Below are 15,366 nucleotides of genomic sequence, written 5' to 3' on the forward strand. Positions count from 1 at the left end.
CAGTGATTTGTCCCCGGGAGGCTGCCTCAGGGTCTGTGCTCTCACCCTGTCTTCTGGTTCAAAGAGGCTTCTGCCGCCAGATCAGAAGTCTCAGCCTCTCAGTAAACTCTGAGGGAATCATCCCAATCTAGAAATACACATGGAATACACATGGAATCTGAGTGTCCATGTGAGGGTGTCCTTCCTGGGAATCAGACTTCATCCAAAGAATCCCACGTGATCAAGAAACAGCAACTGCTTGGAAGAAGTCTTCTTCTAGCTCCTGGCTGTGCTCCTGGCTTTGATCCTCCACTAGTTTTCAGGCTCCCAGGAGGCAAGGACCGAAATGGTGCCAAAAACTGGCACCAAATTAATTCTATGAATGAATGAATGAATGAATGAATGAATGAATGAATGAACGAATCTCTCCAAAGCATGTGTAAAGCATTCCGGGGGTCCTGACCACACAGATGCTGTCTCTCGGCTTTTTCACGGCAATGACAACACCAAATTCTCTCTGATACGTGCTGATGAAATATGAAAAAGGAAAAATCCTACTTTTATTCTAGTCCCAACACAAATGGCTTTGGCTGAAGATTGTCCCTGCATCTGCTCACAACAGCACATTGACTGTGTTCACCCCAATCTTTCCAGTCATCCATGTACTGTAATGTCAGTATCTCCTCAGCCTCCTATTAGACTATGTCCTGATCTTACTGTAGATCCCCCATCTGGTGTTAATATCCTCATCTCATCCCTACACGTCATGCGAACTCTAATCCCAGCTTTCAAGTCACTTACATGATTTATCTCATGACCACCTCTGCCCTTTCTCTCATGAGTACTTGGAAACCTCCACCTGCCCCTCAGCTCCATAAACACAGAAGCCCTAGTCGGGAGATGCAGTGGAGAATTACATGAAGGAGTCTGATTTGAGGAATAAATGATTTAACACAGGCATTAGAACTAGCGTTCTGTTCTGAATTAATTCTACATGTGAAGTTATTTACCAGAAGCTTCAGGAGAAAATCTTTTTTTTAATAAATTAATTTTTTATTGGTGTTCAATTTACCAACATACAGAATAACACCCAGTGCTCATCCCGTCAAGTGTCCCCCTCAGTGCCCGTCACCCACTCAACCCCACCCCCCTCCCTCCTCCCCTTCCACCACCCCCAGTTCGTTTCCCAGAGTTAGGGGTCTTTATGTTCTGTCTCCCTTTCTGATATTTCCCACACATTTCTTCTCCCTTCCCCTATATTCCCTTTCACTATTATTTATATTCCCCAAATGAATGAGAACATACACTGTTTGTCCTTCTCCGATTGACTTACTTCACTCAGCATAATACCCTCCAGTTCCATCCACGTCGAAGCAAATGGTGCGTATTTCTCGTTTCTAATGGCCGAGGAATATTCCATTGTATACATAGACCACATCTTCTTTATCCATTCATCTTTCGATGGACACCGAGGCTCCTTCCACAGTTTGGCTATTGTGGACATTGCTGCTAGGAACATCGGGGTGCAGGTGTCCCGGCGTTTCATTGCATCTGAATCTTTGGGGTAAATCCCCAGCAGTGCAATTGCTGGGTCGTAGGGCAGGTCTATTTTTAACTCTTTGAGGAACCTCCACACAGTTTTCCAGAGTGGCTGCACCAGTTCACATTCCCACCAACAGCGCAAGAGGGTTCCCTTTTCTCCACATCCTCTCCAACATTTGTGGTTTCCGGCCATGTTAATTTTCCTCAGCCAATTTGAATGCCTTTAATGTCTTTTTGTTGCCTGATTGCTGAGGCTAGGACTTCCAGTACTATGTTGAACAGCAGTGGTGAGAGTGGACATCCCTGTCTTGTTCCTGATCTTAGGGGAAAGGCTCCCAGTGCTTCCCCACTGAGAATGAGATTTGCTGTGGGCTTTTCGTAGCTGGCTTTTAAGATGTCGAGGAATGTTCCCTCGATCCCTACACTCTGAAGAGTTTTGACCAGGAATGGATGCTGTATTTTGTCAAATGCTTTCTCTGCATCTAATGAGAGGATCATATGGTTCTTGGTTTTTCTCTTGCTGGTATGATGAATCACACTGATTGTTTTACGAGTGTTGAACCAGCCTTGTGTCCCGGGGATAAATCCTACTTGGTCATGGTGAATAATTTTCTTAATATGTTGTTGGACCCTATTGGCTAGTATCTTGTTGAGAATTTTTGCATCCATGTTCATCAGGGATATTGATCTGTAATTCTTTCAGGAGAAAATCTATCCTAAACTTAATTATAACCCTCAAAGTGTCCAGGGAAGAGAAGGATGGTCAGAGACATCGTTCCAGCTTAAGAAACTGAGTTTGAGGCTGTTAGCCTTAAAAGTAAGAACTGCCAGTTATTTTACCAGCACAAGTAGGTTTACTCAGGAATAAAAAAAGAATTGCAATCTGGGACCCACACAGTGCAGCAAAATGGTGGTCAAGTCCAGGGAGCACAGGAGAGGCACACTTTTCTTTTTTAAGGACAAATGGGTGAGAGAAGAAGGCTGTTATGAAGTACCCATGCATCGCAGTAGACAGGGAATCAGAAGTCTGCCGGCTTCTCACTGCCGGAGCTGCTCTGGGGGTGGGGGATGAGAAAGCTCCCTCCCTCCTGCTGGAACAGGAGACTGGTATCCATCTGCTCCATCAAGTCCCCATAAGGTCCCCTCCCTCTCTTCCACCTGTTGGGGCTGCTGCCACCAGGAGTGGTGGGGCTGAAAACCCCCCCTGCGGGCCTCCCAGCTCTATGGCTCCTGTTCATAAAACAATCAAGAGGTCACAAAGTGTATGAGTGCTTGGGTGTGTGGGAACCAGAGGATTCCTCCTGGAGGTTGGAGCCACCGCAGTGGGAGCAGTTAATATGAAATATTTGCCAAATTACCGTGTGTAAAGAGCTAAGCTGTCTTATGTGTGACAATAGGAAGCTCTGATTAAGGAGTAAGGCAGAGATGTTAGGGATGCAAGTCAGCTACTGAATTGGGTAACACTGGAAAAAGGGTCCCTTACAAATGCTTGAAGCCCGTGAGATTTAGGTCCCATGAGGAGGGGCACTTATCTACCCACCTAGTATAGCACTTGAGTTGGAAGCATTTAAGGGATGGCATTGGGGAACCTCAGCGTTTCAGCTGCCTATTCAGGAATGGGCATCAGTTCCCTTCTGCGGGGTTCACTGCATCAGGAGACGTGAATGCACAGGGCCCAGCTCCCATGTACCCTCCCGCCCCTGGTGGAGTCAGGCTTCCTGTTTTGTCTGTGCAGAATTACTCACCCCTGGAGGGGACCAGAGGACGCCACCAAAATAGGCATCGTTGGCATATGGATTATTTTGAGCCAAGGCCACTGAGGTCCAGCCATGCAGGAGGAAATGCACATCTGTGAAGGTGCCATCCTCCCTGAACTCCAAGACTCCTCACACCTTCTGTCAATGGTAAAGTCATTGACTGAATTCTGCATAACCAAGCTTACTCTGCAACCCTCGTGTACCACACCTCCCCTGACCTCGCTCCTCAACTACACTGAAGCCCAAGCCCCTTTCCCTTTGTTGACCTACAATGGTAAGCCCCCCTGTAACCCACCTCTTGGGTCACTCATCCCTGGTTTCCCAAGTGTATGCATCTTTCTCTTGTGAACCTCTCTTCTGCTTGTCAGTGAGTCATTAGTGATTCTACATGGTCCTGCTGGAGAACTTGAGATGGGTAGAGGAAACTGACCATCTTTCTTCTCCTCTACCCCTCTCCACACACACGGAGGGGGCACTCTGCCTGCTGCGGGGGCTGTCACAGTGCCCAGTCCACAAAGCCTCAGCAGGTTCCACCCCAGCAGCCGCCGATGCCAGGGCTTACCTTTCCTGAGACAGCCTCTAGCGTTTCCTTCCTTGCTCCAGGGTACCATATAAGGGGATGACATATTGGCAAAGTGATTTCTTCTGAAATCACTGCTGTTTGGCAGTGCGAGGGGGAAGCCTGTGCTCTGACTTCCCTTATGCTAATGGGCCATGAAATGCAAAGGAACAAAATTCCCTGGTCCAAAAGCCTGAGTGAATAAACCAAAAGACATTAGTCCAGAGTGGCCTGAAATGACAAAGGACCGTGGGAATGTCTGTGGTTGGCAGAAAAAAAAAAAAAAAAAAAAAAAAAACAGTGTAGGGCTGCCAGCCCTGAAGTGTCCAGGAGTAGAGGCCTAATAAGAGTCTGAACGCAGCAATGAGGCAAGACTGGGTGGTCAGCTTTGGGTGTAGACAAGCGGTATGGAGAGCGGGAATAAACCTGGCTTTGGAGAAGGCAGACCAGATGCAGCAGGTGATGTGCAGAGGCAGCTGCAACAGCATATGTGTCCCATCCCACATGGTTTTTTTATACTGTGATGCTAATCCCAAGAGGAGGGGTCTGTGTTTCTTCCCCTGGACTTGTAAGGCCTTGTGACTGCCTGGACCAATGGGATTTGGCAGAAGTGATGCCACGGGACTTCCAAGGCTTTGCCAGGAAAAAAGACACAGGGTCACCCTAGCTGAAGCTCTCCCCTCCCATCTCTCCCAGGACACACACGGTTAGATCCCAGCCACCGAGTCACAAGGAATCCCAGCCCACGTGGAAAGGCCACGGGAGGGCTCCACCTGACAGTCCACTGAGGTCTCATCTGACAGCCATCGCCCAACTTTAGACCTTCCCAATGACTCCGGCCCCAGCCTTCAAGCCTCCCAGTGTCTCCCCACCATCCACTGTGAGTTCCTGCCCCACAGAAACCAGGAATAAAATATGACTAGTGTCTTAAGCCACTGTTTAGGGTAACGGGTTCTACAGCAGTAAATCCCAACACATGCAGCTTGACGGTGGGCTCCACTCCTTGTTGGTGCTGTGACCCTGGACAAGGGCTCCCTCTTTGAGCTGCAGTCTCCTTGCCAAAGTATATGACACCTTCCTCCTTACAAGGGCTTTCCCAAGCCTCACAGCTGAGGACCACCAAGCCCAACACTGCTGGTTTCTCTCCCACCTCTTTGCTTCTGTACTCTGGACCTTCCTTCTGTTTTTCCACAATAAGAATGTGCATCTGTGAAGCCCCCTGCCCAGAGGAATGCCCGACCCAGCAGCATCCCCAATCAAAACTCGTTTGTTGAAACGATAACAAAAGCAGCATAGCCCAGAGTGCTCCCACATGCTGTGTGTGAGTGACCAGGCAGGGAGGCCAGACCCCGGTGGGCTCCAAACCCTGCCTGGGCGAATGCTGTCTGAACGGAGGCAAGGCTGTGGTCTCACCACTGTCCCCAGAGGCCTCTGCCAGCCATCATTCAGCTGTTCCCCGACTCTGCTTGCTCAGGAAGTCTGGCTTGCCCTGGGTCACTGCAGCACTTCTGATTCTGTTTGTTATTTACACCCCACCTAAAGTGCAAATAAAGTAGGAGGTGGTGGGATCCCTGGGTGGCGCAGCGGTTTGGCGCCTGCCTTTGGCCCAGGGCGCGGTCCTGGAGACCCGGGATCGAATCCCACATCGGGCTCCCAGTGCATGGAGCCTGCTTCTCCCTCTGCCTGTGTCTCTGCCTCTCTATCTGTGACTATCATGAATAAATAAATAAAATCTTAAAAAAAAAAAAAAAGTAGGAGGTGGTAATTCTGGTGTTTGAGTTCTACCACGGGCTGGTATGCAGCTCCTGCTGCCCTTCTGAAGCCAAGTGTTCATTTTCCTCGTTGCAGGCTTCCCTATTCTGCAGGCTCCTTCCCATTTCCGTGAGAATGTGCCACTGCAGGCAGAGGGTGACTCACACTGAGCCCAGTTGGCCCTAGCTGAATAATCACAGTGTACTGGTTGTCAAGCCTTGGTCTGAGCTCTCATGGAACTTCAGAAAATGGCTTCTAAACAGGATGATGAAATGACAGGACCCACTCAACCCTTCACCTCTTTTGCAAAAATATGAGAACGTCTTAAGAAAAAGAAAAAAAAACCGGGGCTGAAGGGAAAGAGAGACGTGGAGCTGCAAAGAAACTCTTCTCTAAGAGGACACGAAGAATTGTAAGAGCAATTCTCCTTGGCCTCATTGACCATTCAATACCTTCCCCCCTGGCCAGCAGCCTCCTGCCAAACTGCTCAGATCTCAGAGTGCAGAGGGAAGCACTCAGGGCTCTCTTCCACCATCCTCAGCAGTAGCCATTTTCCTGAGGTTCTTGCTTCTTAGGAGGGAGGGTTCCCCCATCTCATCAGCCAGAGGCTCTGGGCTCCCCCTCAATCGACAGCAGTGACCATGGCTGCATGGATGAGCATGCTCCATGGGCTAAGGACCACACTGGACACCGTGCAGAGGACTGCGTGGTGACGAGCAGGATGTCTGCTGAGCAGGATGTCTGCTGCCGCCGTCACAAACGAGGCCATGGAGAAGAGGGATCCAGGAACTTGTTCCCACACCACGGTGGTTGACGCTCCAGTCATCCAACACCACTTGAGCCCATACCTTGAAGCTCACATGCCATCACTCTCTTGTCTTAGCCAAACCCATCCTGCTTTGCCCTGCATGGCCCTCAGTGGAGCCACGAGACACCTCAGCGCCCTTTCACTAACATGGAGAGCCCCAAGCCTCCCTCGTTGGACAGAAGCCCAATGTGTTCACAGTGAGGGACGAGCCACTGAGTCACACTGTTCACTGGTTTATTGAGACTAGGGGAGATCCCTCCCCAAGAGACACCTCAATGCAAAGGGGATGCCACCTTCTGCCCTGGAGTTCCCTCCGTCCATGCCAGCAGTCGAGGTGGCTTCCTGTGGTTAGGATTCTCACTTCTACTGGAAGCAGCTCCCCAAGCCTGCCCTCATTTCTTCTCTCTTAACTCCCCCCAGAAAAACACAAAACCAAAGGAAGCAGTCCTGGGAAGGAATGTGAATGTGGACCTAGGATACATGAGCACAAAGTGGGGGTGGAGCTCAAGCAGAAACCAGGTGAGGGTGTGAATCCAAGGAAAGTTCATAACAAGGTGCAGAGTGGGTGCCTGCAGCTGTTTTGGGAGAATAGGACGATGTTCCAATGCAAAGGGTGGGGGCACCCAGGTCGCATGAACACACAGCAAAAATGCAGGGACGCACATGGCTTTGCACCCATGGGGAACACCTGCCTCTGCTCCAGGGACAGTGGTGCCCCCACCACCAGGGCCACATGAGGCCACAGGACAGAGGAGAAAGCATGTGTGCACATGAGCACAGGAGGAGCATGTGAGTGAGGAGGAGCAGAGGTGGGGGCATGAGTGCCAGGAAAAGGCAACATCCAGGGGACAGAGCAGGTGCAGGTACAGGTGCGAGGGATGGGTCTGTGTAGGAGACCTGGAAGGGGAGGGGGGCAGGAGGGGGCGGGAGGGGCCGGTGGGGAAGCAGCAGCGCCTGGTGCGCACTGGACAGTGGATCTAGAAGAGGGGGGCGTCCTCCCAGCCAGTCCCCTCCCCGCTCACGCCCTCACTTGTACAGCAAGTGAACCCGGCTCCCGTCACAGCTGAGCCGGTCAGGGGGCTCATGGGGTCCCCTGGGCAGGCCCCCTGAGGGGTCTGGGGGCGTCGGGGGGTGACGCCGAGGGCGCAGCTGCTGCCGAGAACGAAGCTGATGGCGCAGCTCGGACACTCGCTCCTCTTTCTGCGGAAAGAGAGGACGGAGAGGTTGAAAGAAGGAGGTCGGGAGGGGCCTCACAGAGAGGAGTGTGGAAGCAAGGGCATGAGAAGAGAAGGGAGGGGAGAGGGGAGGGGGCGGGGGGCAGGATGGACAGAAGGAATGGAAACGAGAGCCAGGAAAGATGGAAGAGAGCCGACACAGCGAAGTGGGGGTGGCAGTTGAAGAGATCAGGGAAGAGAAACGGGGGGGGGGGGGGCAGGGAGAGAAACAGGTCAGTGCACACAGCCCCCCACCAACCTCAGCAATGATCTTCTCCAGCTCCCGGTTCTCCTTCTCCAACAGTCGGGACTTCTCTTCCTCATTGTTGTTGGTCGACGACCCCGTTTTCATGGTATCCTGCGCCTCCGACTGCCACTCACCCCGGGTGATCAACCTGCGCATCTGGGGGCCAAGGTTTGGGGTGTGAGATGGGAAGGCCATGGGGTCAGCGACTAACAGGTGGTGGTCAAGAAGGACAAGCTGGGCCCCCAACAAGGAGGGTGGGGTAGGTTGGAGAGCACAGTCCCCAGATGGAGGTGAGGAGGGCAGGGAAGTTGGGGAGCACAGTCCCCAGATGGAGGGGAAGAGGGCGGGGAAGGTTGGGGAGTACAATCCCTGGATGGAGGGGAGGAGGGCGGGGAAGGTTGGGGAGCACCGTCCCTAGACCGTGGTGTGCAGCAGCGCCCCACCTTCGGCACGAACAGAACGACCAGAGTGATGTAGGAGGAGAACACTATGGCAAGAGCTGCAAAGGCGAAGGCTGCATCCTGCTGGCTGGACAGGATCATGGTGACCGGGGCAGTGATGAGGCACAGGACCTATAGGGGGACCCATGTGGGACCTCTAGACTTTCCTCTCCCAGAAGAGAGCCCATGAGAACAGGTCCTGGGGGAACTTCCCATCTGAAAACGGTCCAAACTTGAGGCCACCCTCAACTCCCAAAAGGGAAGAATCCCAAACCACGTCCCGCTCTAGGCCAACCCCTCCCTCCAGGCAGAGTTCCTGCCAATGAGCCATTGATCAAATGACCCATCGATGGATCGATGGAGGCAGGAACCCTGGGAGGAAGTTGACTCAAATCCCAGCCAGGGAGCCACATACAAGCACTGTAAGGTCTGTGTTTCTGCTTCCTCACCTGTGTAGGGGGAACACTAAGGTCTGCTTCATGGGTGGTCATGGAGAGTTAAGAAGAGTGTCTGTCGTGCGCTTTACCAACTGTAAACTGCTTTACAAACCTGAGGCATTAACAAATTCTAAAGATGCCCAGCCACTGGTCCCAGCCCTGATTCCTCCCAGGCAGCCCCCGGGGTCAGTGCTGGGTGTCCGGGGCTCACCGCCACGTTGTAGATGGCCATGCCCACAGCCCGGTGGTCATTGATCTTCTCAGTAGACACGCTCTTGGTCTCATAAGCAAGAAAGATGCCTAGCAGCAGCAGCAGCCCCTTGTAACCATAGAAAATGCCTAGAATGGAGGAAACGGTCACCTGGGCAACTAGACCTGATGTATCCACTCACTCCCAGCACCCTCTGCATCCTCCAGAGGATGCTGCTGTTCCTGCTTACAGCTCCACAATGAAGGCTCCTCCCCAGGTGGCCTCCTGACCCCGCACACCTGTCTCCCCAACTTGTCCAAACCTCACCACTTCTCCTGGGACACAGGAAGAAGACTGTTGGGAGCAGGTATCAGCCAGACAGGGGCCCTGGCTGCATGATGTCACCTCCTCACCATCCAGGGGAGGTTTCACCCTTCCTGGCTGCCCACCAGAGCAATGTTCACAAGGCCAAATGGGACCTAACCCAGGCCCCTCACAGCCCCGGTCTCACTCTAGGGAGCCAAGTGAACGGATGGTGTCAGGCTGTCCCCACTGGCCCTTCAGCCACACACAGGCACGACCTCAGCCCTGCTCTAGACGCTCAGCTCCTCACCGAAAAAGACCAACTCTCCTGCTTCCCAGAAAGAACTAGTGACACAGAGGTGGACACTCAAACTACCCCTTCTCTGAAGACCCTCTGTCCCCAGCCTGCCAACCCGCTCACCCCCACATTGCACACACCAAGCCAGGTGTTCATTTTCTTGGAGCTGCAGTGCTCCAGCTGGGGCAGGATGGACACATCAATATCTTCCTTTGGTTCCTCCTTGGCAAAAGTCTAAGGGAGAATCAGGGCCAAAGGGAAGACAGTGGTCACCCTCCTCGCGCCCCCTCTGCTCAGCCCCTGGCCCCCAAGTCTGCCTCTTTCCCAGGAACACCTCAGAACTGCTTGTCTGCCAGCTTTCCATGATGCCCAGGAAGTCTACACATCCTTCCTGGATCCCCACCCTGCCTTTCTCCAGCAAACCCAAAGGTTCCCGCTAGGATTCCTTACAGGAAGGGGGTGGGGGCTGCCAACAGGCACAATGCTGACAGGCACCCCTCACAAGCAGGAACCACCAGCAACAATCACCAGGGAGCCCCACTCGCCCTGACCTCGGGGCCTCCTCTCAGCTGGTACCTCAATGGTCCGGTGCAAGGGGTCTACCATCTGCCAAATGGCAAGAGTGAGGACATCCATGCCCACTAGCAAGCCCACTGTGGTGTACAGCTTCCAGGGCTCCAGGGTCTAGATAAACAGAGCATGGGTGAGTCAGGGAAGCTCCCTCGGCCCCGGAGCCAGAGCCCTCCAGGCTGGGGGTTAGGAAGCCAATCACCTTCCTCCACTCCTTCTTCTCCTCCTTCTTAGTGAAGACCGTGTGGACCCACCAGATCTTCGTGAACATGGAGCCATAGCCCAGACTGAAGCCCAGACCCAGGAGCCAGAGGCGTGCCTAGGACAGGAGAGAGCAGGGCAGGACAGTGGGGGGAGGGGCAGGCCTTCGGGAGGGACAGAGGTACAGCCAGTGGGGATGGGGGCACGGAGAGGCCAGCAAGGGGGTCCCTCTGCCTCAGGCAATGTGCTCCCATCCATTTCCTCCTCTGCTGGCCAGGCGACCAGGAAAAAATCTGCTGGGGTTACCAGCCCAACCCTCTGCCCTTCAGTGTGTGGTGTGTCCACAGACCCTTACCAACACAGCCCTGCCCATCTTCCCATGCTCCTTGGCCCTTTCCTCCCCCATGCCTGGCCATACCCGGCCACACTGAGGGGCTCCCCTGATCTGCTGGCTTTTCCATCCCTGCAAGCCGCCGGAGTGACCATCCTTATTTCTCCAGCTGGCAAAGCCCATGTATCCTTTGATACTGAAATGCCACCCTTGTGAGGTCCAGCCACCTCCCCAGCCACCACTTCTTCGCTTGCACAGCACTTTCTGTGGACATTTCTCATACTGGCCATGGCTCACTGTGTGCCCCTCCTATGGCGCTTCCATCTCACAGGGACCTACGGCCCGTGCTGGAGTATGCATGTGTGTGTGCAAATGCCATGTGCACAGCTGCAGGGAAGGAGGAGGGGGGATGGGCAGGAGGGGGGATGTAGTTCTGTCCCCACCAGAACTACACAAATGTGACTAGCTATGGAAGCCAGCCTTTCCAGCAGCCCCAGGACCAGCTCCCTGCTGTCTGGTCCAACTCCACCTCTCCTTGCAAACCACAGCAAAGGCCCCCTGGCGGCGTGTACTCCCTGCTGTCTCCACAGCACAGGCAAGCTGCCATTGTCCCAGGTTCTTTGAGCAGACTCCCTCCTATACCCCCAGTCCCTCCCCTCTTCAGTGTGAGGCCGTGGCAACCTTGGAACTGCCTGGAGAGTGGCACAGTGAGGCCTGGATGACTGGAACAGAAGGGTGGTGTCAGCAGGACAGGGACAGTTGAGAAAAGGCAGAGGGGCTCCAGGGTGGGGCCAGCCCTATCCTGCCAGGCATCTGCCCACCTCCTCCTCACCTGACACACAAAAGGAAACTGGCTTCTCCCGATGTGGTACCCATCTAGCCCCAGGGGGAAGACGGCAGCCAACGCCAGGGAGCAGCCCACAGCAGTCAGATTGTTCAAGTTGGGCTGGGAGTTCTGGATGTAACTAGGGCAGAGGCAGGAGAGGAGACAGAGAGGAGCCGAATTAACCTCTTCTCTGCAGATGCCAGCTCTTCAGTGCCCAACTTCCGGCCTTGGAAGACAGACAAAGCCGCCTGGGCCAGGGGCTGGTGGTGGATGCAGGGGCTCCACGGCAGGGGACCCCCGCCAGCACACACACTTTCAACCCCCCACTGTGTTACCTGGCCCCTAACACTTTTCTCAGCCAGCTGCTGTGGAGCTGGATTGGGACCCACATTCGGGGTCCCCCTCCAGGTGTCAGTAGTCACCGGGAGAGCGTAAGTCAGAGTGCAAACCTCTGCTCCCTGACCCAGGACTCACACAGCTCTGACCTCCGTCCCATGCTCACTGTCCTGGGGTGCGGGGGCAGGCAGACAAAACAAGGAAAGTGTCAGACAGGAAACTTACCGGACATGAGAGTTGTAGATGTTAAAGGACAGACAGACCACAGCCAGGACAATGCCCAGGCTGGAGAGGACAGAGACTGAAATGAAGAGCTTCTGTGACATGAAGCGAAATGTCTTGATGACCAGGGTCTGGTCGGCCGGGGGGGCCCCTCCTGCATGACATTAAGGGTAAGGGGCGGTTCTGGTCAGCTAGGGGGCCCTCCTGCATGGCAGTGGGGGGTCTGGTCAGCTGGGGCCCCTCTTGCATGGCAGTGGGGGGTCTGGTGAGTTGGGGCCCCTCCTGCATGGTAGTGGGGGGTCTGGCCATCTGGGGCTCCTCCTGCATGGCAGTGGAGAGTCTGGTCAGCTGGAGCCCTTCCTGCATGGCACTGGGGGTTCTGGTCAGCTGGGGGACCCTCCTACATGGCAGTGAGGGGGTTCTGGTCAGCTGGGGGGCCCTCCTGCATGGCACTGGGGGTTCTGGTCAGCTGGGGGACCCTCCTGTATGGCAGTAGAGGGTCTGGTCAGCTGGGGGGGCCCTCCTGCATGTACTGGGGGTTCTGGTCAGCTGGTGGGAGCCTCCTACATGGCAGTGGGGGATCTGGTCAGCTGGGACCCCCTCCTGCATGGCAGTGAGGGGGTTCTGGTCAGCTGGGGGGCCCTCCTGCATGGCAGTGGGGGAGTCTAGTCAGCTGGGGAGCCCTACTGCATAGCACTGAGGAGGGGACAAGGAAATGAAGAGGCAGAGAAAGGGGCAAGGACACCTGCCTCCAGCCCTGAGGACATGGGGCCCTGGCTGCTCTGAATTGGGGCCAGGACAGAGGAATGCTCCCTGCAGCTTGGGATCTCAGGAAGCAGTGGAAGGAGAGGAGAAAATGGAGCTAGAGGCTAGGATATATTAGCAAAGCTGGAGTCTGTTTCTGCTAGTGTTTGTTCTGTATTTTCTGTCTTTTTCTCAGCAAAAGAAACAGGAAGGGAAGAAGGGGATGACTCAGAGGCAAAGTTCATGAAATCTCTCAGAACTCAAATCAAAAGCTGCAAAAAGACAGTCGTGGAATCATAAAGCTAAAGAGTTCAAAGCATCCAGCCCAGTCTCCTAACCTTAAGGAAAAAAATCTGATCTGTGATTTTTTAACTCTGGCAGGGTGACATTCCCAAAGGTGTTTTCTGGTTATTATTAAAAGGAAGCCAGATTTGTCGACGAGTTCACAAAAGAAAATAAAATCTAATTTCAATTTGCTTAGCTTTAAAAAGAAAACTGTAATTTAGGCCATGTGGCATTTATAGCAGTATAGAATACTGTCCTAAATTCAAATTATAAAAAACATGTCAGAACTCTGGCAGTGCTGGAAACCACTAGCTTCCAGTGGGGTGGAGCAGCTGGCAGCTATCTCCATCCTTGAGGTGCCAAGCCATGATTCTACTAGTAGGTCCTTCCTTTTGTCCACCTGGAGGATCTGTCCCATTTCTGATTATTTAGCCCACCAGGCACACAAGGAATAATTGCTTACTTTTTGTCTTTAAAAAGCACATTTTAGGGTATGGCAATTATATGAGGTTTTGCAACATCTCATAATCTAAGCAACCAATTTTGTGGCAGAGATGAAGGGGCTACACAGGCCCAAAGTAGCTGGTTCTGATATATCAAGGTACCAGAACATCTGAGAAACCCAAAGAGCGTTTCCATGGCCACCCCAGGCACCCCCACCTCCAATCCTATGACCTAAGCCATGAGCTGCTTTTACTAGTGCATTGCTACCATGTGCCTGCTCCTTCTCCAAATACACAGCTCCCCTACCCAGGTCCTAACCCCAACCCTGGCCCATCTCCCTGGCACATTTCAAACCCACGGCGCCCACCACCGTACCCTCGTGCACAGGCACAACCCTTCCCCTGGTTGTTCACAGGCAGTGAAAGAAAATGCAAACAGGACCAGCTTACCAATCCATTTGTCCGTTTTAGACCAGGAAAGGTCATCCTTGGTGCTGTCATAGTAGCCGATCTTCTTGTAGCTGCCACCTGGCAGAACAGGCAGAGGGGTGAGGAGCTGTGCTGGGCGCTAGCTTCCTGAACTGGGGCTGATTCTACCTCCACCCTGAGCCCCTGACGGACCCTGGGAGGACCTGAGGGCTCTCTTAGGCAGCCATCAGACATAAAGTAGATCCCAAGGCAATGTAATACAGAACAGCTTGTAGGGTTAGAGCCCAGTGGAGAGGGTTCCACGGGTCGGGTGTGCTATCCCCCAGCCTTGCGCCTCTCTTGGTGGTCATCTCGCACTTCGATTCTGGTGTCTAAAGCTTTCAGAGTGCCTGCTTATTCTCCCTCTCATGACAGAATCACAGGGTCTATTTTCCCAGAATCTTTCATTTAAATAAAGAGTTTAATTTTAGAACTTTATTTTCGATTGGCTTGGGTTCTGATTCCTTGGAAAGTTGCATCTGCCTTTTGGAGCCACGAGGCGAAATTCAGCCACTGCTAAGATTCCCAGTGACCAGTGACCATAACTGTTCCCTCTGAAGCCACCCCACAACCTCCAGTCTGGGTTACAGAGAGACCTGTGCCCACAGCACCCTAGGAGGCCAACAGGGGTGTGTGCACAGATTGACTCTTGGAAGCTTGGCAAATACTGAAGTGTGCTGAAGTGTAAGACCATGCAGTCTAGAAAAGCCAAACTGCCCCTAAGATGCAAAAATCAGGAATGCTTGTTTACACAACAAGAAAATTCAATAAGTTTCTTCTATAAATAGCCGGTTAGCTAGATCCGGCTGCCCTAAGTCCAAGTCCACAGGTGTGCCTCTTACAGGGCATTAGCCCTTCAAGCCCAGGCCACCAAAGGGAAGCCACTGGACAGAGACATGGCAGCTTTCACGGTGTCTGCCCCTTTCTACCTCAAGCCACACACCCTCTCCAAGCTTTCTGCTGCTATTATTACATAGACGCTTGATGAAGGGAAGGAAGCAGGGAGCCCCGGACTGACTGCAGAAGCCACCTGGGGTGGGGCCCCCCAGCCCAGCTCGGCCCCCCAACTCTGGCCCACGCCTCTGCACTCACCCTGCAGCTGCTCAATCAGAGTCCAGGCCATCCGTGAGCCGCTGGCATCAAACACCACGTGGCCCTGGGAGACGGGAACATGCGGAGGCAGGCAAAGGTGATAAAAGCAGGAACCAGAAGAGAGCATCAGGGACTCTCTGGATCCTTATGTTTTTGATGTAATTGAGCCTCTGAATGAATTCTATTTATGGCATTTGCCTGCATATAGGACATACCCCAGATGCCCATACCCTAGATTCTAGAAACATTATTCTTTTGAAAAGAAGCTTCACTCATGGGATTTGAGTGGGGAAAAATCCTCAGAGAGCACCAGGAGACCTGG

General features: G+C 53.3%; 1 protein-coding gene across 3 annotated transcripts in view; it reads right to left on the reverse strand.

Annotated features, from left to right (window-relative positions):
* Positions 1-6,614: 6,614 nt before the first annotated feature.
* Positions 6,615-15,366, reverse strand: part of GABBR1 (gamma-aminobutyric acid type B receptor subunit 1) — a 26,348-nt gene continuing 17,596 nt past the window's right edge. For 2 of the 3 annotated variants that reach the window (XM_025470929.3, XM_025470926.3), the window contains 11 exons: positions 15,045-15,108; positions 13,935-14,012; positions 12,016-12,166; positions 11,461-11,593; positions 10,299-10,415; positions 10,103-10,210; positions 9,667-9,760; positions 8,947-9,074; positions 8,302-8,430; positions 7,871-8,014; positions 6,615-7,597 (listed from right to left, as the gene is read on the reverse strand). In XM_025470929.3, coding sequence (XP_025326714.1) covers positions 7,424-7,597; positions 7,871-8,014; positions 8,302-8,430; positions 8,947-9,074; positions 9,667-9,760; positions 10,103-10,210; positions 10,299-10,415; positions 11,461-11,593; positions 12,016-12,166; positions 13,935-14,012; positions 15,045-15,108 — 1,320 coding nt within the window. In that variant the 3' untranslated portion in view covers positions 6,615-7,423. Of the gene's footprint in view, positions 7,598-7,870; positions 8,015-8,301; positions 8,431-8,747; positions 8,848-8,946; positions 9,075-9,666; positions 9,761-10,102; positions 10,211-10,298; positions 10,416-11,460; positions 11,594-12,015; positions 12,167-13,934; positions 14,013-15,044; positions 15,109-15,366 lie in introns of those variants that run through there. The other variant, XR_003145429.3, reaches the window with a different exon arrangement.

This window comes from Canis lupus, chromosome 35, assembly GCF_003254725.2.
Source record: "Canis lupus dingo isolate Sandy chromosome 35, ASM325472v2, whole genome shotgun sequence".
Taxonomy (NCBI): domain Eukaryota; kingdom Metazoa; phylum Chordata; class Mammalia; order Carnivora; family Canidae; genus Canis; species Canis lupus.